At 44.5% G+C, this 24,925-nt stretch overlaps 1 protein-coding gene across 2 annotated transcripts in view; it reads right to left on the minus strand.

Annotated features, from left to right (window-relative positions):
* The window catches only part of LOC148538625 (interleukin-13 receptor subunit alpha-1-like), a 140,662-nt gene extending 116,386 nt beyond the window's left edge, over nt 1-24,276 (minus strand). For both annotated transcript variants that reach the window (XM_088453074.1, XM_088453073.1), the window contains exon 1: nt 24,057-24,276. Coding sequence is in view for 1 of the 2 variants with exons in the window: in XM_088453073.1 (XP_088309199.1) it covers nt 24,057-24,129 (73 nt within the window). In the remaining variant the exon portion in view is untranslated. The remainder of the gene's footprint in view (nt 1-24,056) is intronic.
* Between the last annotated feature and the right edge of the window lie 649 nt (nt 24,277-24,925).

The following is a 24,925-nucleotide window of genomic DNA, read 5'->3' on the forward strand; positions in this document are numbered from 1 at the left end:
CCCACAGAGGAACAGAGGCGTCGGCAAGAGGTGGCGGATGTTGTGGGGCAGATGCGCCACCAAGTAATCGGCCTTCTGGTGGCCCTCGACCGGCTGTCTGGCCTCCTTCGGCATTAGTTTTTTTTTTTTTGTTGTATTTGCCCAATAAATTTTTAAAGACAAATATACGTTGTGGCTCATTTTTAAAAACCAAAACCAAGATAGTTTAGCCTGACATAAGTTCCTGCAAGGATTTCCCTTTTTTAAAAGTTAGATTGTGTTTTGTCTTTGTATGTCAAACAGACACCAGAAACACATAACAGTAACAATGTAATTTCCCTTTTTGGGTGTAGTGTCAATTTCAGATTTCTACATTTTCCAGGTTCCTACTTGGTGCGCAAGCTGCTTAGGCCAATCTTACAAATCCCAAGGTTGGGCCAGGCTTCCTTTTGGTGTGGATTGGAAAGCTGAAAACATATTTCAGTTTTGCTCAACTGGCGTCAGTACTGGTTTACCCCTTAGTCAAATGTAACTTGTGTTAACCTGGTTACACTTGCTGTTAACGTCCCAAAAAAGGAAGACCATTTCACTCTTCAAACATTTATTCACCACATAACAGAGAAAACAAAGTGGTCACTCCCAAAAAAAATACACAGTGATAAATTCAAATACAACACATACCAAGAAAAAATTAAATAAAAACACAAAATCAAGAACTGGTTGACGAAGGACCATGCCAACATGATTCCACAAACATGGCGTTGCGATATGGGTTCCAGAATATATGCCCAAAAGGACCAGATCCAGGTTTGGTAAGGGTAGCAGGAAGTAGTGAGCGTTGGAGTGCCAAAGATTATGTGAACAAACAGAAGATGGTGAGAAAATTAAAAATAAATTAGATGTTTGCCAAAAAAAACAAACACATTAGGTATAAACACTGGAGTTTTGAACAAACTTACCTAAAAAATCTGGCCACCACATCATCGCGTATGGCCCCCCCACATACTGACCTTCGACCAACCTCGGGGGGGCCATCCTCAGGTAAGGCATCCTCTGGCTGCATTGGGACACCACTCCTTATGGCAATGTTGTGAAATATCCCACACAGGACCACAATTTTAGACACCATATCCGGCACATACATGAGCTCGCCACCAGAGCGGTGGAGGCATCTGAATCGGCCTTTTAAAAGGCCGATACAGCGCTCCACCACTTGCCTGGTGGCTGTAAGTGCGGAATTATACGCACTTTGTGGCCCTGGTGTGGGAGCCAAATAAGGAGTGAGCAGCCAGGACATGCAAGGGTATCCACTGTCTCCTGTGAACAAAAATAGACCACATCAGGAACACTGTGTATCAAGCTTAACATTGTTATGTACTAAAGGTCTCCACTTACCCAGAAGCCACGCATCACCAGCTTGTAGGTTGGTTAATTTCTGCCATATCCCTGATTGCCGGATGACGAAGGAGTCATGAGCACTTCCGGGTAATTTAGCATTCAGGGACAGGATCTGGAGGGAGGCATCACATACCACCATTACATTCAGGGAGTGATAGTGTTTCCTGTTTCTAAATATTGCCTCCAGCCGTGCTGGAGGCTGAAGTGGTATGTGAGTACCATCCACAACCCCTATGATGTGTGGGAAGGCAGCTATTTGGTAAAAATTGGCCTTGGCCACACTAAGGGCACCCATATCCAAAGGCATTTTAATAAAATGATGGAGGTGCTTGAAAAGTGCCTCCATCACTGCCCTCAGGATCCGGGAAAAGGAGGATTGGGAGATGCCCGCCACTATTCCCACCGTTGTTTGAAACGATCCTGAGGCACAGAAATGTAACACCGCCATAAATTGCGTCAGTGGTGGTATTGCTGTTGGACTGTCAATTTGCCGCTCAAGATCACTTTCTATTAATGAGAGAGTGTCTATGATGATTTTGGGAGGTAGACGGTAGCGTCTTAAAACCTCATCATCGGGCATTCCAAAAAGGGTGACACGTGTTCGAAATATCTGGGGCCTTGCATGCCTACGATGCCTACGCCTGGGACGAGTTTGAGGTTGGTCGTCTTCCGGGAGCAGGGCCAGAACAATTCGCCCCAGATCTACCTGAAATTCAAAGTTTACAATGTAAGGCTTTTGACCCACCCCAAAAGTAAGAAAAAACAACTTAGCTTTCTGATACCATCCATAGCTGCTTACATGCCGGGGTATTGTCATGATACGTATAAACTGTAAAAAAGGCAACAATGAGACTTCAAAAATTTAGAGGGTGTTTTTTTTGTTTAAAAATTGTTGCAAGCCAACACAGAAAATAGCGGAAAAACACATTTGGCCATCGATGAAAACTACATTGCACACCGTACGTCAAATAGGGTTCAAATGGACCCAAAAAATGGAAAAGGGAAAAGCAAAACTGGATTATATGATGAATAAGCCGTCAAAAATGCGGTAAATTATTCGCAAATGCAAGTCACTACACCAACAGTCAAAAATGCGGTAAATTATTCGCAAATGCAAGTCACTACACCAACAGTCAAAAATGCGGTAAATTATTCGCAAATGCAAGTCACTACACCAACAGTCAAAAATGCGGTAAATTATTCGCAAATGCAAGTCACTACACCAACAGTCAAAAATGCGGTAAATTATTCGCAAATGCAAGTCACTACACCAACAGTCAAAAATGCGGTAAATTATTCGCAAATGCAAGTCACTACACCAACAGTCAAAAATGCGGTAAATTATTCGCAAATGCAAGTCACTACACCAACAGTCAAAAATGCGGTAAATTATTCGCAAATGCAAGTCACTACACCAACAGTCAAAAATGCGGTAAATTATTCGCAAATGCAAGTCACTACACCAACAGTCAAAAATGCCGTAATTCATTCGCAAATGCAAGGCGCTACACCAACAGTCAAAAATGCCGTAATTCATTCGCAAATGCAAGACAAAAAATGGACTTACCCAACTCGAATATATAAGATGTCCTCAAAAAACTTCTTTGGGTCCGAAAACAAAAAAAAACTAAAAAATATGAAATGAGTGTTAAACAAATTAACTAACCACAAAACAGAAGAATACACCAATTGGCCACAAATTTGAATGCACAAAACTTACCAAATCAGGAAAGGATGTTGAAAAAATGAAAAAAATGCGAACGGAAAAACCAAAGAAATGTAGCAAAAACAAACAAAAAAACAACTCTCCAAAATCCTCCAAACGCAACCAACCAACCAAATCCAAACCACTTAACCGACAACACTCCAACAACCCCACCTCGAATCCACACACACCAAGCCATAAATAGTGTTTATTTTCCCGCACAAATTAAGGATGAATCATAGGGACGCACAATCAATGATGCGGCCGCAAACTAACGACGCATGTATAAATACGTCACGAAATCACATAGAATTTCTGGATGATTTCATGCTGGAAGCAGAGACATGGCTTCAAACCAGGGAAACAATGGTCAAAATTGCGGCGGTAAGGCCTTCATGCATTTTGTGTCAATGAGTATTTTAAAACATAATATTGTGCAAGTTGTGAAGTGGCTAAATCTGCATATTTACCCAAATAGGTGAGGAGGATGACATGGAAGAGACTGCTGGCCCCAGTCAACCCGCCAAAGCTGCAAAAAAAAAAAGGCAGCCACATTTCACAAGCAAGGAGATGGAGGTTTTGATCCAGAAGTGCGTTGACATCCTGCCCCAGGCAGCCAGGAATATGAGCCAAAGCCAGAAGTGGAGAATGTGGGAGGAGGTCGCCGTTGCTGTCAATAGGGTGGGTGATTATGTCCGTCTAGCCCGGGATGTCAAACGGCGGTAAGTAAACACTTTCCCATCCTATAAACAAACCCCATTGTAAAAAAAAAGGATAATGGTTCCAAATTCATTCCACAGATGGGCAGACTTAAAATATCGTCTCAAACAAAAACTTGCCGACAGGGCTAGGCATGCAAGGGGGACAGGTGGGGGTCCCACCCCTGTGTCATTGGAGTTGACAGACTTAGAAGAGATGGCACAGGGGTGTGTGCAGGCTGTGGAGGTGTTTGGCGTGTCCAACATGGATACGGACATGCCAGACTTTGCGGCTCCTCATGTTGGCCAAGGTAAGTCTTGTGATGTCACCAACTCAGAAATGCTATTGTGCCAATATGTAGATTCTAATGTGAGTCTTTTCTCCAATTTCCTAACAGAGACAGAGGCGGATGAGTCTGCTCCAGAGGGGAGCCTTGGCCGCAGAATTTCTGCTGCCTCTGCAGGGGAGGAACCAGTACATCCGGCTGAGGACCCTGCAGAAGCCAGTCCAGGGCGTGCCCCCTCGCAGGCAGTGGGCCTCCTCACAGAACTCAATTTTAAATCGGATTGCCATACGGAGATTCTGCAGAGGATGGACGCCAGTCTGATACGGGTGGCTGAGGCCCTGGAGCAAAATGCTGCGGCCAACGTGACCATTGCTCAGGCCCTGGCGGAAAATACCAGGGCCAACATCCGCATCGCCGATGCCCTGGAGCAGCTCGTTCGCCAGCACATGGTGGAGCCGACCTCCCTTCCTGCCGGAACATCCAGATCCTCCACCTCTGGCACAACATCAGGCAATCCTCCAAATGTGCCTAGCCCTGTGCCTAGTCCAGAGGCCACAACATCTGCCTCTGGACAGGCCAGCCCGATGGCATCCCGGACCCGGTCTGGCGCCCACCCTCACCCAGCCAAACGGGCGAGAAAACGGTGACAGCAATGGCGACTTTTCCAACTTTCCTTCTGTGCTTGGCTCATATTCCTTTCTGGTCAAAACTTCCCTCTCCTTTCTTGTGAAATGTTTTTAAATTTTGTATTTACGCTTATGTTAGTAGTTATGTTTTTTTTTTTTTTTGATCAAATATCTTGGCCACAAAAAAAGGCAATACAATATTATGCCAATTTGTTTGTGTGTAAACAATAAATTAAAAACAAAACACTGACATTGTATTGTGACATTATTGTACAAATGGGTTACATTTAATCCTGGCCTTAAACGCAAAAACTGACCCTCTTTTTAAAAAAAAAAGGCCTCTTTAAGGAACGTTTAAAAAAACACATAGCGATGCAAATTCCACAGTAAACCAAAAAAAAGGGGAGCTAATTAAAAGATGATGACATTATTGTTACAATAGGCCATAACCACCAAATTGTGGCCAAAATAAAAGCCCAAAAATGTACGCTAATTGATTATGTAATCATGACATTAGCAGCTCTGATTTCCACCTGCGTACGCTTTTGTGCTATCCCAATAAACTGCTTTCCAAACACATACCAAGCCGGATTTCAATCCAACACTAATTACTTTACTGACCAGCCGCGATTAATCGCTGCACCATCGTGGAGTCCCGGGACGGAGGAGAAGGCCATCGCCAATGTGGTTGAGTAATCCTGACCCTAAGCTGTGCGAGCATTTTGAAGGGAAAGCGGATGTTTCAGTGACGTATGAGACGGTCCGAACACATTTGACGTTCGCATCTGCTAATGTATGTACGCCCCAAAAACGCCTCGCCACGCCTGCGTTTTTTCATCTCCACCCCCGTCAACACCCAAAAACGCCCTGTTCTGTCAATCACATTTGACATGTCACTTCCTGTACGCTATTTTAGGAACGAGAGAAAAAAAGCTCGCAATCTGCTGTACGCACATGCGCGGTGTAACACCGACGCATGCGCGGTTAGTCAACATCGGAACGCAACGAGCGTACTGTTGTTAACGTGCGGCTCTGAATGAGGGCCAAAGACAGTAAAACAGATAGGGCTTTATATATTAACATTATTTTTACTAAAATAAAGTGAAAAAGGGTGTTTTCACACCCTTTTCACATTATTTTAGTTTCACCTGTAGTTATTACAGGGCAATTGGAGTAGAATTAGTAAAATTCTACTCCAACCCCTAGGTATCATTTATTTTTAGTAAAGCAGATCGCATTTCCCATAATTGTAATGGGAAATGTGGTCTGACCAGAGTTACTAAAAATAAATTGTAAAAAAATACCGGGGGAAGCCCTGTGATAATAACGCCACCTGGAGGTGGCATTATCCAGGGTCTCCCCCAGTTACCGGGCTCCCACTCTGCTCTAACGGGGAGAGCAGAGGCGGGAGCCGGCCCCAGTGATCAGCTGTGTGGTCTAAACAGACCGCAAGCTGATTGCTGTAAAAAAAAGAAAAAAAAAATTGAAACATTTTTTTTCTACTTACCTGAATCCAGGGACCGGTGATCGTGCCTCCGGTGATGGCTCCTCTCTGGTCAGCTGGTCTCCCACAGTGCACTGCTGCCCGGTCATCAGGTGATCGGGTCCCAGTGCAGTATGGGAGATCACCTGATCGGGAAGCCTGGAGAAGATCACCGGAGGCCAGGAGGATGCATGTAAGGGTAATGAAGGGAGGGGGGGTTACGGAGAGGGAGGGGGGGTCATGGGGGTCCGCGATCATGGGGGGCGGGGCATAGCATCGGTGGGGGGAAGCAGCGACGGTGGGTCGGCGCATGCGCGGGCTCTTAGTCGCGGTATTTTTTCCGAAAATACCGCGACTAGAGTGCGGATGGGATCCGCAGGGACAGAGCTTTATCGCAAGCTCTGTCCCTGCAAGGGATTTATAGTAAATCCCTGTGATATTGCCTGAATTCGCAATGCGAATTCACTCGGTAATATCACACTACAATCCGCTTTCAATATGCGGATTGTAGTAAATAGAGCCCATAGTGAGATATACAACATGCACTGTGATTGATCAGATCACACCTCTCTCATTAGAATGAGACTGAGTGTCCAAAGCTACTGAACCATGAAGGGAATTTACCATGGGTTTTTGCAACCCTTAAACCATCGACTACACATCCTAAGCAGATGTATAGCTATCAATTCTTTGTATCCCACTCTGACACCAGTAATGTTCTTGGTGAAACAAGTTAAGATTCTTGGATACAAAGATGTTAATCAAGCCAAATAAACAAATATCTCAGTTAAAAAGATATTTATTACAAAGTTAAACAAAATATGTTATTAAAAGTCACTTAACTTGCTTGTTATCTCCACTGCTTAGAATATAGCCCCCTCCAACATCCGTGGAGCTAGTATCTTGCACTGTCTGCAGTCCAGCATCAAGAGAAAGACTAATTAATTTCCTTTGTCTTGAACTCTTATACCAGCCTGCCAGTGAGCTCCAGACACCACTTACAAATATGGGTATAAATCTGTTACCAACTATACTATTGGCTAAATACTGATAGGAAAGCTTTAACAAACTATCGCATGCATGGATACTAAAGACAATGCCTTCGAGATATAAGACCTGCCTACTTTTCACATTACTTTGTACCACCTAATGTCTGACCACTGTCTAATGCCTGACACATTCATAAAAGCACTGAACAAAACATGGCTTTCAGCATTTTTGCACTCCCATTACAGGGGAGGAGTAATTATAGGTAATGGTAGAGATAGAAAAGAAACAGTTAGCGAGATGAGAGATTCTTGGAGACCACTGGAATAGAGAGCTTGAAGGAGAAGTGGGTGATTGACAGTGTCAAAGGAAGCAAATAGATCAAGAAAGGATGAAAATGGAAAGTGTCTGTTGGCATTGGCAGTCAAAAGGTCATTAGTGACCTCAGTAAGTGTGTTTTTTGTACAGCGGGGAGGATGGAAACAACATTGAAGAGGGTACAGGATTGAGGAGAATATGAGGCGAGTCAGAGATAACCAATTCCATCAAGGAGCTTGGAGGCAAAAGAGAGGAAAAGGATGGGTTTGAGGGAGATTCATGGTCAAGTGAGGGTGTCTTAGAAATGGGTGAAACAAGTGCTTGTTTGAGGGTGGAGGGGACAGTGATGGATGAGTGGGACATGTTGAAGAGATGGGCAAGAAGAGAGCAGGCAGCAGAGACAGAGTAGGGAGGTAATAAGGGATAGGGTCGTGGAGTCAAATGGAGGTGTGAGATGATGAGGAGGACATGGACTTCAACCCCAGTGGCATGAGAGTAGGAAGACAAGGTGGGAGGGGAGGTAGGGGAAGCAAGGAAAGGGAAAGGAGGAGGTTGGGGGGGGATGAAATGTCCTTGCCGATTGTATCAATGTTGCAAGTAAAGGAGATGGCAAAGTCAAGGGCAGAAAAGGAGCAGGACTGAGAAGGAAAGAGTTGAAGGTGTCAAAGAGGCAGCAAGAATTGGGAAGATAATAGAGACATAAAATAGGAATGTTTAGCATGTGTAAGGGTAGAGAGTATGAATTTAAAGTTGAAGAAATCATCATGCAAGTGTAATTTCCAGAGTTACCAATCTGCAGTGAATGTGCATTTCTGGACAAAAGCTGTGAGTAACAGCTGGAGCAGTGGACTCAAGGGCAGAGGTGAGATGTTGTGTAGAGAGACAGCTTTTTCAGGGCAGGAGAGGCTGGAGATGGGAGAGATGAGAGCCCAGGAAGCAGTAAACAAGATTGGATCAATAGAGTCATGGTTGTGGTTTGTAGGAGTGACAATGGGATACTGAAGGGTTGACAGAAGGAGGGAGAAGCTAAAGTAGAGAAGATGATAGAGGGAAGGAGAAATTAGCAAAGTCATAGATGATACAGCAGTGAGAGATCCCAGTTGTAACCACTAGAAATGAAGGGGAAAGACATCCGTCTGGTGAGAGGCAGAAGAGCATTACCACACCTGTGGTTCTGAAGTTGAGTAGTTTGAAAGTGGTGTCAGTTTCAAACTCCTATCACCACTGATTTAAGTTATAACACTCCAAACCACTATATCAGGTAGTTTGGAGAGCGATACATGCCAATATGATGCGGATACAAACCCACCCTAAGGCTAGCTTTCTTTTTGTAGGTCTTTTATCTGCTACTAACTCCATTGCTGGGTGTCTAACTCTAATCCCTTGTTATTGTATATCTTCTCTTTGTCTCTTACTATCTTACAGTATGTTCCTCTCTGTAGTTTTCTTTAACTTTATAATAAATTATAATAATTCATAAAAGAAAAAATTGCCATCGAAAGTATTGGGGTTTATGCCTCTCCAAAATGTTGTAATGGGTCCTGCAAAGTTCTGCCGATTGACCTCAGTCCTCATGGGAGATTGTGGATTAGCAACTGGAGGCATGCTAGTACCATATGGGGGTTGGGTACGGGATCCCGGCGATCGGGATGCCTGCGGTTAGAATATCGACAGCGCCATCCCGACAGTCAGAATCCCAACACCTTGAAGGTAAGTATGCTAACCCTCCCCCTAATCCTCCCCTCTCGCAGTGTAATTCTAACACTCCCCTCTGTAGCCTAACCCTAACCCTCCCCTTAGTGCCTAACCCTCCCCCTAGCCCTAATACTTACCATAGGAATGCCGGCAGTCGTGATTCTGGCGCCGGGATTCAACTGGTGTCGGGATTCCAACATCGGTATCCTGAGTGCCGGCGTTCCGACCGCCAGGATGCCGACTACATGTCCCATGTGGTCTGGTCTAGATCTTGCGATAGACACTTGCAGCAAGACTGCTTTTGTGCCTGTCAGCAGCACTGATCCTCTGCACAGTGTATTTATCATAACTTACCATACCATCATACAGTACTATGCTTATACTGTACATCGATATGTGCATAAACACAGAAGGCAGCAATGCACCAAAATGTACACCCACACAGGGAACAGCAACACACAGATACCCACACAGTGAGCAGCAATAGAGGTCCGTACACCCACGCAGAGAGTAGCAATACACAGATATGTACAGCCACAAAGTGGGCAGCAGTACAAAAATACTCACACAGAGGGCAGCTATACACAGATAACCATACAGAGGGCAACAATACACAGATGACCATACGGAGGGTAGCAATACACTGATACCCATATAGAGGGCAGCAATACACAACTACCCACCCAGTGGTCAGTAATACAGATACGTACATCCACACAGAGGGCAGCTATACACAGATACCCATATGGAGGGAAGCAGTACACAACCACTCACCCAGTGATCAGCAAAGTAGATATGTACACCCACACAGAGCAGAAATACACAGATACCCATACATAGGGCAGCTATACACAGATTTATTTATTTATTACCAGTTATTTATATAGCGCACACATATTCCGCAGTGCTTTACAGAGAATATTTAGCCATTCACATCAGTCCCTGCCCCAGTGGAGCTTACAATCTATATTCCCTACCACATGCACACACACAATGGGGTTAATTTTTGTTGGTAGCCAATTAACCTACCATTATATTTTTGGAGTGTGGGAGGAAACCGGAGTACCCGGAGGAAACCCACACATGCACAGGGAGAATATACAATCTCCACACAGTTAGGGCTGTAGTGGGTATCTAACCCACGACCTCAGTGCTGTGAGGCGGTAATGGTAATCATTACACCGTCTGTGCTGCCCAATAGGTGTACGTATGTACACCTAGAGGGCAGCAATACAATGATATCCACACATTTGAAAGAAATACAGATGCATACTTGCCGACTTTTAATCTGCCCTCCCCGGGAGAAGCATCAGTCGGAAAGTGATGGGGCCCCGTCCCCTCAAGGTGAAACCCCGCAAATTACGCATATTTTAATATGGACGGGGCCAAATGACACAATTAACATATAATTGCATCATTAAGCCCCGCCCTCTAAAGCCGCACATCTACTAGGCGGCTAGGGAAATACAGTACAATTACAACATCGTAATCGTATCGTCGTTCCCCATCCCCTGCAGTGCCTACACTGAACGATTAGTCGTTCAGTGCAGGGACCCTCCCTCATCCTCGAACATGGACAATCTGTCGTTATCGTCAGATTGACCGTCATGTTCGGGCGATGATTGATGTCGGAAACGACCAACGGGAGCGCACATCGCTGGTAATTTCCAACATTGTAGTGCACGATTTGTGCATGATTAATGAGCGATTGCATGATTACGATGGCGTAATCGTGCAATCGCACATTAATATCGCCTAGTGGATGTGCGCCATAACAACAGACTGCGGATTTCAGATAAGTTTATCCCCATTCTGCCCAGTTCACTAGAAAGTGGGCGGGATGCGGGAGAAGTGCCTACAGTTCCAGGGGTGCGACTTCCATGAGTGTAGGCAAGTATGCACTGATACCCACACAGAATGCAGCAATACACTCGTACATACTGTAGACGCCCATCAACCTGTCTTATGATGCCCACTTGCGCACGTCATCTCCCGGCAGTGCATGAAACCATTGGTACATCGAGCACCATCGGATGCGATCACAGCGCTTGAGGTTGACTATACCCTACCACAAGCACTTCAGTGTATATTTCAACCAAGTGACATGTCCTATGACGCTGCCTGTTAATTATGCACGCCTCTGAAATAGCGTTAAGAATCTCAGGCACGCCTGCGTTCGCACCTCCACTCCCCCGTTTCCAGTCGCCTGCCCCTGTTACCACCCACAAACGGCTTGACCTGTCACTCATTCAGCTGGGCTGTCTATGCTTGGCGAGCGAGTGCTTCCCGATCGCTCGCACAATATGATGCATGCAGGGCCGGCGCTAGGCTGTGCTGCGCCCAGCGCCGTCCTGTGTTGCCGCCCCTTCGCTCCTCCTCTCCCTCCCCCCTGAGCTTAAATATATCCCATAGCGCTGGGAGGGAGGTCGGAGTTTCCTGTGCCCTCCGGAAACAGTAGCGCTCCGGGCGACGGACCGGCTTGCCCGTGTCTGGAGCCGCTACTGCATGCATGCGCAAATTGAAAAACATCGTTCCCTTCGAGTGATCGCTTGCTAGCGAGCGGGTCTGAATCAGGCCCTGAGTCCTTTTAGAAAACACAGTGTCATTCACATATTAGACTTGGAGATCTCCATGGAGTTATTGTGATCATTTTAGTCGTTTTATTGGTTGTATGTATTTTTATATGCAGCATTTGATGGTATTTATGTATGTGTTATATGTCTAAATATTAATGTTTACATTATGGCTAGTCATATTCTAGTCTGAATAAATATGCATTGCATATAAAATATATTAATAGATTTATATATGTTGTTTAGTGAACATCAGACCCCTTGATTATTTCATTATTTTATAGTAAATAGTGTCTTATTAGCGCAAACAGACTTTTCTCTTTGTGTAAATTAACTTGTACCAAGAAACATTAATACTGTTTTCAATATCTATATTAATAGACAGAAGTTTTAAACAAAATGTTTTCTTTATTTTTCAGGAACTCTTATTTTAAGAGCCTGTATAAAGGATCCTTTCACAGGTTTTCTTAGGAAACCATGTACTTCCCTATTCTTTAGTAATTACCACTCCTATTTATAGGGCCATATTCACAGGTAAGTATTATGGAAAGTATTTAGCAATGTGACATTACTTTGTGACACCAGCGTTCTAAACATTAATTTGTTTTAGAATTCAAGATTTCTTCAGAAACCAAGTACTTCCCTATTCTTTAGTAATTACCCTTCCATTTATAGAGCCAAATTCAATTTGAGGCGAAAAGTCCAAGGTTGGAGTTTTCGCCGTCATTGCAGGTTTTCCTGGAGATAAAGTATCGGGTGCGTGACCGGGTATCCCCGTATTCAATTAGGAATCGGCGAAAACGGGACCCAGCGAAGAGGTAAGTATCGAAAAGTCCTGTAACTTTTTGGGAAATCAGCCTGTCACCACCCAAAAGATGGTCTGACATGGGGGATCACTATGGGTACCCCCAAATTGGCCTGCAAAAGGTACTTGGGGTTTTTAAACGGCCGCGACAGGTGCTTTAATGCGTATTTAAAGACGTGGTGAAGAATAGCATTTAGCTTCATTTTTTTGTTTTTAAATAACTAGTCCCATCAAATTTGGGGTACATGAAAACTGGGTGCAAGTCCCTAAAGTGATTTTTAAAAAATTATTAAAAATCCACCTGCCGTAACCAAGCGCATTCTAAAAAAACACCTGCCGCATACTTGGGGACCTCCCCCCTGAGTCTATTTCGCAATTTCTTTAGTTTGTCCTCCAAAACTAAACCACATTTTTTGGAGTGTCCTATCGAACTTTTTAAATTTTTTTGACAAAGATGACTTTTAGGGGACATTCCAAGGGGTGCAGGGTACTTTTTTCAAAGTTTGCACCCCAAAACCCCAATTCTGCACTTTTTTTCGCTACCTATTCAGTGGGGAAAACTTATCCCCGGTTTTTGACAAAGATTTCTCGCACCTGCAAAAAGTCTTTGAAATTGAATATGTGGATAAGTGAAATGGCGAAAATGACGTGACTCGTTTTCGCAGTCTAATTGAATACGGCCCATAGTCACAAACTTATTATAAACTGATTACAGTTAATAAGTGCCTAATTCAGACCTGTACGCAAAGCCAATAGTGACAGAGGTCGCTGTCACCTTATTTTTTGTCTTGTCAAATATATATATACATGCCCAAAAACGCATTTGTTTGCTCCACTGTTCTAAATTCAAAACATGTTGGGCTAAATGTAATAGAATGCGAATTTGTAAAAAATGCGAGTTTTGCACTAAACTCGCATTTTTTACTCACTCGCAAATGTAATAGGGTGCGACTAAAGTACAACTCAAATTTTTTGGCCTTTTCTATAACTCGCAAAAAAGCATCTCGCATACAGATGTTTTCCCATTCTCAAGATAGAACTCGGGCAATGTAATAGAGTGCGAGTGCTTCACTTGCATATATTACTGCCTGAAGTTTGCCAGTAAAAGACAATATTAGTTTGGCAATTTTTAACATTACACTACACATAATCAACTCGGCACCCACCGGCCAGAGGTGCCAGGGATAGCTCCCTGGAGCTGGGGACCTCTTTATTGGGGGGGTTCCCTTCTCCCCAGGGATCCCTGGCCTGGGCTGACTAGCAGTTAGGGGTAATGCTTTGGAAAGGGGACCCAGTGAAAGGGTTCCCCTGGTTGTGGCATTACTCCCACGCTAGAAAGATTCTGGTGCTGGTTATTGAAAATACAGGGAACCCCTACTCATTTTGTCCCCTGAATTTCCAGAACCAGGCCCGGCTCAGAAAAGCCATGTGCTGGTACTTAAAATTCAGGGGTCCCCTACATATTTTGGACACTGTAGTTTTAGAACCAGGACAGACTTTATACAGCTCGGTGCTGGTTCTTAAAATACAGGGGATCCCTATGCATTTTGTCCCCTGTATTTTATAAACCAGTACAGGCTCTACAGAGCTGGGGTCTAGTTATGCTTCTGTGGGAGGGGACACATCATTTTTTTTTTAAATGTTAGTGTCACCTTTTTTTTTAAACAGACAGAAGCCTTCACGAATCTCACTGATCTGTGAAGGCTTCTGTATAACTCGCATCTTTTAATGCTAGTCACAGGGGCGTTTCTAGAGAGGAAGGGGCCCGTGTGCAGTCTCCGACACGGGCCCCCTTCTCTCCGCCTGGCAGCCGGCAGCGCACTGTGCGGCCAGCGCCGGAGTTATAGACTCTGGGCACTAGAGTGTGCCCAGAGTCTATAATGTATACACAGGTCACCGGGAAAATGGCAGTGGCGGCCATTTTCCCTGTACTGCGCATGCGCAAATGACGGGAAAATAGCCGCTGCCGCCATTTTCCAGTCATTTTACAGCGCCAGACCGCCATGCCGACGTGGGACTCCGGAGAGGTAAGTAATATTATGGGTGCAGGGTGTGCGGTGCAGGGCCCCCCTGGACCCAGGGACCCGTGTTCCCCGCACACCCATTATAGATACGCCCCTGGCTAGTTGCATTAAAAGGTGTGAGCTTACATACTGTAGGAAATACTCAAACACATTTGCATAGTGTAGTAGCCTCGAGCTCAAAAGTATGCAGGCTACTACATTTGCGAGTCCCGGCACCAACTTGCACCTTCAAAAAACGCAAGAAGGTGCGAGCTGGATTTTTAACATAAAATTTGGAGAGTTATGTTGATGCAGGCAGAGTTGTCTATGTATTTTGGGATGCTGAGGCTATTCCAGCTAATAGTGCTTCACACAAAAAAATTGCATCTCCAAAGTAAGGTAATGTGTGATTTTTTTACTTTCTAGATTAGGGAGGGAATTGGTAGCTAGTGGACTGTCTTTACTGTTTCTTCACTAATTGATTTTGCTATAGCTCCTAAAAGCCTCTTGTAATGTTGCACTGAGGGGCAGAGTGAAGGGGGTAAAGTGAGAGTTTATAGAAGTGGAGGTGTTGCCCATAGCAACCAATCAGATTCCAGCTATTATCTTCTCTAGAAGGTGCTAGATAAATGATAAGTAGAATCTGATTAGTTGCTATAGGCAACACCAGGGGCGGATTGGGATGGAAAACCAGCCCGGGAAATTTATGGAAACAGCCCTAATGGAGGTGGGGTCTGCAGAGGGGGTAGGGTCTGCAGAGGGGGTCGGGATCCTTCCTCATAGGGCTTGATTCTGAGTTGGATGCAAAAAATACAGGGAGAGTGAACGCAAGCAGTGTCAGCCGGCCTGGCAGAGGGGTGCATGAGACTGGCCCAGCGGGAGCTATACCACTGTCCTGGTGGCCCAATCCGCCCCTGGGCAACACATCCACATCTGCTCTGTTAGAGCCGAAAGCACTCTGGGGCTTGCGGCAACGAGACCCTACCGCAAGGGTCTCATCGCAAGCCCGATGGTCATGATGGTCTTGACCATTGTGACCATCTTCCTGGCCGCTCGCTATAGCTGTGGGTGGTCACCCACAGCCATGTGAGCGGCCAGGAGGCCGCTCTGAAAAACAAGAAGGACGGCCCTGATTCAGAGCGAGCGCTCTGTCAGAGCGACCGGCTCTGAATCAGGCCCAGAGTGTTAAAGTGATCGTCTGTTTCCCAGGTATCATTGCTCATTATTTCAAACCTGATTCCATTTGGGTCACATGTTCTGAAACTTCCTATGGATCACAGACCTCTAGTATAAAGCCTGTTACTAACTGTGTCTCAGTGTCTGTGCAATGTTGCTTTCAGGTCTTTTCTTGGACTCCTGCCAGATCCCCGCTGTGCCTATGGATTGCTGTGGACTTTGTTATATTCTAGATGTATTTCTGATGCTAGTTATTCTCTGCACTACAGAGCCCAGCATTCCTATTGTCTAAGTATTGCTTTTGCTCCATCATTGTGCTTTCATCATTTTGCTGCACTTTACCTGCTGTCTTTCCGTTACTGTAGATATTGAACTTGTCCTTGTTACAGTTGTCAACTGCACTGTTACAGTGTCATCTCCGCATCACGGGGCTCAACCCCGCTCTGTACGCTAGCCACACCACAGGGCTCAACCCTGCTACAATCTTCGCATCACGGAGCTCAACCCCGCTCCGTACTCTAGCCATGTTGCAGGGCTCAACCCTGTTCCGGAATCCCATCGCATCACAGGATACAACCCTGCTTCAATCTTCTCTGCATTACGGGGCTCAACCCCGCTACGAACTCTAGCCACCCCGCAGGGCTCAACCCTGTTCTGGAATCTCATCGCCTTACAGGGCTTAACCCTGCTCAGTCTTCACTATACCACAAGGCTCAAGTTTGCTTCATCTCTCACTGCACTATAGGGCTCGGCCCTGTCCCGGAACTATACTATTCTGCAGGGTCTGCTCTGCTCCGTATTTCCATTACTACAAGGTCCTACCCTGGCAACGGTCCTTAATGTCATCCTGAGGTGTTAGCCTCATACTGGACTCGGGGTTCCCTACCACGTTAGTTCTTATATGCTAAAGACTGCTTATATATATTTGGGGATTCTCTCCTATACTTATTGTTGCATATATGAATCTCTGTGCTGTTTGAGACTTTATATGAGACCTTGCTGATTATAATTCTTTTGTGAATAAATTCTATTTTACTTTTATCCTGTGCTACTGAGTTTCATGGAAAGACCACCTAAGACCACCCCAGTTTATTGTGCCTAGTAGGCCTGCCTCCCTCCAGGAGTCTCAAGTGTCGGCAGCCATGACATCCCCCCACTCCTCTTCCTGTCCTCAATTGGTTGTCAATCCAGCTCTCCACCCTCTCCATGAATTCCGGTCACTCCTGTATTCTTCTCTGCCTGTCTCAGCAGTGGGCGCCTCTCTAAGGACCCCAACCTCACTCTGTCACATCAGTTCTTCCTCAGCTACAGCTCCACCTCTCTGGCCTATTTAGTAAGCCGCTCCTTCAGTCCACTGCTTAGATGCCAGCATCCCGGTTCAGAGTCCCTGCTTCTGACCCAGGTGGCCCCTCTCCATATCTGCCCTGAAGACATCCTGGGCAACGGAATAGAGTACACGGACTCTACCTAATTAGACATTGATTAGAGCGGATAACAGGACGCCGCCTTTCTTGCTCAGGAGATTGACACTTGCACCGATTAATATTGAGACATTCTTTACAGTGACACAAGCTGCAGACTCATTTATATGTGGCATTATGCCAGTTCAACTGCTTACCTATTGGTTGTTTATCCTGCTACTTTATGTTTTTAGACCATTTATGAGACTTGTTTGAAGTAAACCTGATTATTTGAATTCACATAGACCTTCCCATCTTTATTTGTAACGTGACCAAACCGCAAGGGGACACATTAGCCATATAAAGGGACATCACCCACTTATGCTCTACATCCAGTATCAGTTCATGCATATATCCCCAGCCGCAAGACCAGTGCTCCTTCCCGTTGAGGGCTTGAGGGAGCACAGCCCTGGCACATGGTGCTTCTAGCACCTTCGTCTGCACATGGGGCTGCTTCTAGTCAATTCCATTAAGCTCCACATATGTTATATACCATACTTTCCTACTTTTGAAAAAGTATTTCAGGGAGATTGTGAAAGCAGCACCTATGAGCGCGGCGGTAATGTGTGCTGCTACATCTGAGAGACGCGTCATACACTGACTTACATCCAAATGTAAATGAGCCCAAAAGCACTTAGTAAAATCTATTTGCTGATGAAAACACACTAAGGGGTATAATTTACTAAAGGTCGATTTTTAATCTATTTAAAATCAATCAAAATCGGTGTTGTGTTTCTGGGTCTAAATCACACATTTATTAACAGTCATCTTTTGAATTCGTTTTTAAGTATTAGTAAATGTGTGATTTAGCCCCAGAAACAAAACATCGATGTTGATCGATTTTGATAGATTAAAAACGATTAAAATTGACCTTTCGTAAATATACCCCTAATACTTTTCAGAAAATGCATGTAGCCATAGGGATCATTGTGCCTTATAACCATACTTGCCGACAATCAGCTCCAGCCTTAACGGAGGGAGCTGATTGTCGGCTAACAGCGGGGGGGTGGGGCCGGTTATTGGGGGCGGAGCGGGGGGCGGGCCAGTCAGTTGGTGGTACATTGCGGGGTGGAGCCGGGGGCGGAGCCGCACGATCGCGTCATCGTGGCTCCGCCCCTCTTCACAATGCAATTATTTTCGGCAGTGTGAAGCAGGAGGCGGGGCCGCGATGACGCGATTCAGCGTGAATCGTGTCACCGGCTCTCCCGCTGCGGGGGTTTCTGATCTTTTCAGGGGGGAGGACGGGAGGGTCGGAGGCTTCCGGGAGACTTGCCTGCCTTTCCGGGGGGCCGGGAGCGGCACCCGAAAATCGGGAGGCTCCCGGCCAAATCGGGAGGGTAGGCAAGCCTGCTTATAACCAATGCAGGGAGATGATACTAATGATCCAATTTGAATGTATATATGTTTTTTTAATATAGCCGCTTCATAATGGTGATAAGTTGCAGACAGGGAGTGGGAGACTATTTCAGGGAGTCTCCCTGACAATAAGGGAGAGTTGGCAAGTATGCACTAGGGAGGCCTGGTCACTACAGGCTGAAGCATACGTGACATCACAGTAGGTAGAGGGGGGGGGTTGTAGTTACAGTAGTAGTGACAAGCAGCATGGACAGTGTTGGGGCCATTGTGGCCTCATGACCCATACCCTCTCAGTCAGTGCAGTACTTGTTGTTATTCTCCTGCAGCATGCGGGACAGGATATAGCTGGGCCTTCTCCCTCTCAGAGCTGGTAATCATGCTTGGTGGTGGTGAAGCAAAAATGCATTTGACTGGACAGTAAGAGCAGTTGTGGGGCCGCTCCTGATTGTCTATCGTTCCACAAGCTTCGATTGGCTCACGGCCAGCACCATATTCGAAATGCCTCCGGCGCTGGTTCTCACTTCTCCATGCCTGCCTCCTGGTGCACCAGTTGCAACCTACTGGCGGCCCGGCGCAAATCCACACCCTGCCACCCGGGCCCTGCTCTCTCTCCGGGCCCTGAGACTTTGCGGCCAATGCCACAACAGCACCCACCACTGCATAAAGCCCACATTGCAATAACAGATACTTCGGAAATGCTGCAATATACAGATACACACACATACATAGTTCAGTTATTGCTAATGTGATCACTTTGCTTCCGGACTTGAGACCCAGCCTTGCTACTGTGCATACTCGGTCATCAAACTCCTTCCCTTATGTACATCTGTGTGGCTGAATGTGCAAGTACTAAGACGCCCACTTTTATGATGTCTGTAGTGTTATTGTCAGGTGATCATCACAAATAAAGGGCTAAGCGGGGCATCTAATTTGAAAGAGCAACATAGTATTGCAACAATTTGTACCTTTTAGCTGAATTTACTCTAAGGCCCGTATTCAATTTGGAGCGAAAAGCCGGAATCGGCAAAAAAGTTTCGCCGACGACGTCATTTCGCCAGGCGGAAAAGTATCGCCGTATTCAATTTTAAAGACTTTCCGCCTAAGTGGAAAGTCAATGCAATAGGCGAAAAAGTTTCACCTATGAATAGCAGGCGGAAAAAAGTGCAGAATTGGGGTTTTGGGGTGCAACATTGCGGGAACCCCCGTGCAGCCTTCAGACAGTCCCCCAAAGGTACACTGCATTAAAATGTAAATAAAAAAACACTTAAGAACACCCCAAAAAATCACTTTCATTTTGGGAGCGAAAAAAAAAAATGTTGGGGGACAAAGTTAAAAACTAGTGAACTAGACTCTGGGGGTGGTCCCCAAGTATGCCCCATGTGTTTTTTTCATTGCACTGGCTTGTAGCAGGTGGATTTTTCACGATTTTTTAAACTTAACTTTAGCAATTTTAAAATATGCTGGCCCCCATTTTCAAGTACCCCAAATTTGCTGGGATAAGCTATTTTCTGCAAAAAAACCCCTCCTGAATACTATTCTTCACCGCTTGTACAAAAACGCTATTTAGCAGCTATTGAGCCCATTTCAAAACACCAAATACCTTCAGCAAGCCAAATCGGGGGTAACCATAGCTAACCCCCATATCAGAGCAACTTTTGGGGGGTGTCAGGCTGATTTCCCCAAATCTGACAGGACTTTCTGCTTGTTTCAGTTTCGCCGGGTCCCGTTTTCGCATACTTTCAAACTGAATACGGGGATACGCGGGCACGTGCGCGATACTTTTCCGCATGCACAACAGGCGATGTAGGCGGAAAGTCCGGGAGTCGAAAAAGTATTGCGGGTCAGCTCAAACTGAATACGGCTCTAAGGGGCATATTCTTTATGTTAATTATCGGGAGCCTCTGTGTCATTTTCTCTCATTCAGACTCCCTCACTTATAGAGATTATTGCTTCTTAGATATAATTATTACCATCTGTTCCTATTCTGTATGCTTTCTAAGTGAATATTTTTTGAAAAGGAGTATGTCAATTTAAAAAGTGTATTATTTATAAGGTCAGTAAATATCACAGCGTCTTGTGTTGTATTACAGCCCACCTAGATCAGGGGTAGGCAACCTGTGGAACTCAAGCTGTTGTGGAACTACACATCCCAGCATGCCCTGTCACAGTTTTAGCATGCCCTAACATCAACACTGTGGCTGGACATGCTGGAATTTTTAGTTCCACAGCAGTTGAGTGCCAAGGCTAACCTTGAAATTATACTGGGTGACCAGCTCAGCAACAACATTGAAATGATTATGAAATTTTGGTAACTGTATTTTTTTTCTCCCTTTCCTTGTTTTACTTTGCTAATTAATTCATCATTACAGAGATAGTTTTTCCATGAGTCAGATAATCCCCTGTTGGTGTAACACAGCCCTGATTCTCTTTACTACAATACACCACAATTACCATAGCTCATTTCCTGACTCTTTGGTCAAATTATTCCTTATTTACTGTACATTACCGGGGCTGCCTCTTGCCACATAATGTCTGAGACAATTTAAACATCTCACTCACTACAGGATACATTTTATCTTTATTCATCATCACTTAAATTTTACAAAATGTGCATTTTCACCTGCAATTGTAAAAGTTATCTGGCCATTCATCACAAAGTTAAATCAGATATCTCCTACTTACCTTCCTTTTGCGGAATTGCCCACTGTCCCCATACACTAGTATGGGGACAGAATTCATCAAGCTCCGAAAATATTATACTGCGGGAGCATTCGCCATCTTCAGAAGGTGAATGCACCTGCTCCGGGATCGCAACTCCCTTCTTCCCTGTGGGAAGTAGTTCCGGGTTGCGAAGAGGGAGCCTCTCGGATCCCTCCGCCCCTGTCCAGCTCCTTCCGCCGGACGTCGGGACTCTTGTGCGCATGTGTGACCTGTAGGTCGCGCATGCGCAGTTTCATCACTACTCCAAAAGGAGCAGTGAAAAGATTCACTACTCCAAAAAGGAGCAGTGAAGCCGCTCGCGGGGACAGCTGATTTCGCATCAGCTGTCACCGCGCCGGAGCAATGATGAATTGCTCCTGCAGCCGTGGAGAGTTAGGATGTTAATTATCGGGGCCCGGTAATTAACATCATGAATAGGCCCCTACTATTATTTCTTACAACCCAAAGAAAAGCAACTTCTGTGCTTACCCTGTTGGGACTTGTATTTAGTTAACAGCTGGATAACCACAAGTTCCCCAATCCCATCCTAACCCTAAAATGCTATCGTACTTAGGCCCTCATTCAGAGCCGTTCGCTATTTGCGTTCGTTCGTTCAAAAACAAGGGGTGGCTATGCAAATGATCCGTTCGCACATTGCAGTCTGTTCACACCTCTAAGTCTGAACGAGCGAGCAAAACATACGCTCGTTTATTTGATAAAAACGCCCCCTGGCCGCTCGCACCATACGTCATGTCCGCTATTTATTAGATTAATCGAGTACATCGAACAGGATATGAACTGCTCGCTATTCTTGTGGTTGGTTTTTTCAACCGCTATTTTGCGAGCAGTTCTGAGTTAAAAAAAACCAAGTGACGTGGTCAATGACGCTGCTGTATTAATTATGCACACCCATAAAACGCCCGTTTTGACCTTTAAGCACGCCTGCGATCGGATCTCCACTCCCCGTTTTCAAGCACCTTCCCCTGTTACCACCCACATACGCCTCATTCTGTCACTCAAAATAGCAGGCACTCGCTATATTGCGTACAAATGATTTTCGGCCGCACTGACTGGTTCACGCATGCGTACTAAAAACCGTACGCATGCGCAGATGTGCGAACATCGCTCGGAACGAGCGTACTGCCGCTAGCGAGTGGCTCTGAATGAGGGCCTTAATTTGTACACTAGGCACCTAGCAGCCACACTACCGCAAACTGGCTGCGGCAACAGGAAATCTGAGCCTCTCTTTGCTTCTTTTCATTATTTAACATGATGAAACATATTGGGCATAATTTAGAAAGCATTATATTAAACATTCGTCAACTTTCAGTGATGGTTTGGTGAATAAATATTATCCAACGCTACATGCTAGTTTGGCTTTAATCAAATTGCTGTTTTAATTCCAGTGGAGAATCCTTGAGTTAAAACAAATAATTAAATAATGTTTGGTAAATAATACCCTGAGATGTATCAAATCTTGGAGAGAGATAAAGTGAAAAAGTTGCCCAAAGCAACTAATCATCTTCTAAACTGTCATTTATCTAGCACGGTCTTCGAAATGACAGTTAGAAGCTGATTGGTTGTTTTGGGCAACTTTTCCTCTTTATCTCTCTCCAAGGCTTGATACAGTACATCTCAGGGTATTATTTATCAAGCATTGTGCTTTTTTTTGTTTGTTTGTGTTTTTTTCTTTTTTAAATCAAGGATTCTCCACTGGATTTACAATATATACATCTCCCCCTTAATAGTAAAAGCCTGTTCTATCTATTGAGTGTCCCCAAAGAGTCAAAAAGAAAAAATAGTGAAATGCAAAATACTGTAGATGTAACTGTATATAAAAAAAATGGCATGGTTAATAAAAAAGTTAAACTTTGTGTTATTTTCTAAAAAAAAAATCTAAATGTTATACAAAATTATGTATACCCCAGCAACCTTGCCTCTAAATTCTGCCACCTGCCAATATTTGTCTCCTTACAGGTGCGTACACACGTAACGATTTTTTTAAATGATTTAACTATAACGATGTAGTTATCGTTCAAAAAATTGTTCAGTTTCTCAGCTATAACGATGAACGAAAATCGTTCAAGCGCGCTCCCGTTTGTAGTTAGTTTCAGACTGTCCAACAGAACGATTTTCATTAAGGGAAGGAACATTTTTCGTTCATCGTTGTAAAAATCGTTCATTACACTTCAAAAAATCGTTCACTTTTCGAGGGAAAATCTGACAGATAATCGTTGGTTATAAAATCGTTACGTGTGTATGCACCTTTATTCAGCACCAACCCCACCTTTGTCATACTCTAAATCTGGCCATACACCAACTTGGGAGCAAATTGCTGATTGTCATTTGCTCCCATACATTAACGGATTTCATTCCAACCAACTAGTTGGATGGTTGGAGTAAAGTTGGTCTGGTGTATGGCCAGCTTAAGAATAGGCATCTTATATCAAAAGCGCAGTAGTCGTGATTATCTGGGGTTTTTGTAATTATAGGAAATCATAAAGAACATATTTTTTTTGTAACACCATATATTTCCACTAAATGTGCCCCACAAAAGCAACTTACAATTATTCTGATGCATTAGCAATACAGACTGTCTCTGTAGCTTTTCCTGTACAGTCATGCATCAGATATCAGAAGTAGCAGTCATGCCGCATGTGTCTTGTGTAAGATTAGTCATAAGGTCAGCTATTTTAACTCTTTCTACATTGTCTTGCCTGAGGTTTGGAATTAAACGCAAACACTGTTTTATCAATCAACAACAGATACCAATCTTGTATGTTGGTGGACATACAAATCGTACTCACCACCTCTGCTAGCTGCTATTTGTATGAGGAAATCCATTAAAATCAGCAATCCACAACAGTTATGTGTTCCCATATTATGCGATAAATCAGAGAACTAAACACGACAATTCTGAGAGCGGCTGGTCCTTTACAGCACAACAGCCTCTATAGTAATAGTGTTTGCTATACAGACTGCACAGGGCATGCCAAAACACTTCATTTTCCCAGTAAACACACTTCACTGCTAGAATGTACCCACCCATTCAACTCCTCCTCCCCACACTTTCGTGGAATATATATCCTCCTACCAAAATATCTCTCTTAGAAGAACATGAAGCAGCTACAAGCGTGTAATACTAATATGTAAATGTGCTCCCACCTCCAAGTGCGTGAACTATGCAAAGTCTAGCCCACACAGTCTTACTACTTCCAGTGCATTGGTGCAGAAAACCCCCACACACAGCTTACTCTGCAAGTCAGTGATTGTGGAACTACCCAAGTATACTCACTTCCTGCAGACTCCTAATTCGTCTATGTATTTAAAATGTGAATAATAACATGACTCCACTGCTTAACCCCCCAGCCCCGCAACGAATGTTATAGGTAATGCATTTTATAACAACAAAAGTGGACAGAAAATAAGCAATAGTGTGGTACTGCCCTTATAAGGGGAGATGTACTAATCCTTGGAGAGAGATAAAATGGAGAGAGATAAAGTACCAACCGACTGTCATTTTACAGGCTGTGTTTGAAAATGACAGGACCAGAATGGTTGGTACTTTAAAGGCCCCCTTACACGGTGCGATTTGTATAAGATCCGATCTCGCATACGATTTCCCTTGAAAATTCTTCTCTTGACATTCTGTACGATTTGTGTAAAGAAAAGGAAC

The sequence above is a fragment of the Taudactylus pleione genome, unplaced genomic scaffold (genome assembly GCF_031769625.1).
Source record: "Taudactylus pleione unplaced genomic scaffold, aTauple2 ptg000039l, whole genome shotgun sequence".
Taxonomy (NCBI): Eukaryota; Metazoa; Chordata; class Amphibia; order Anura; family Myobatrachidae; genus Taudactylus; species Taudactylus pleione.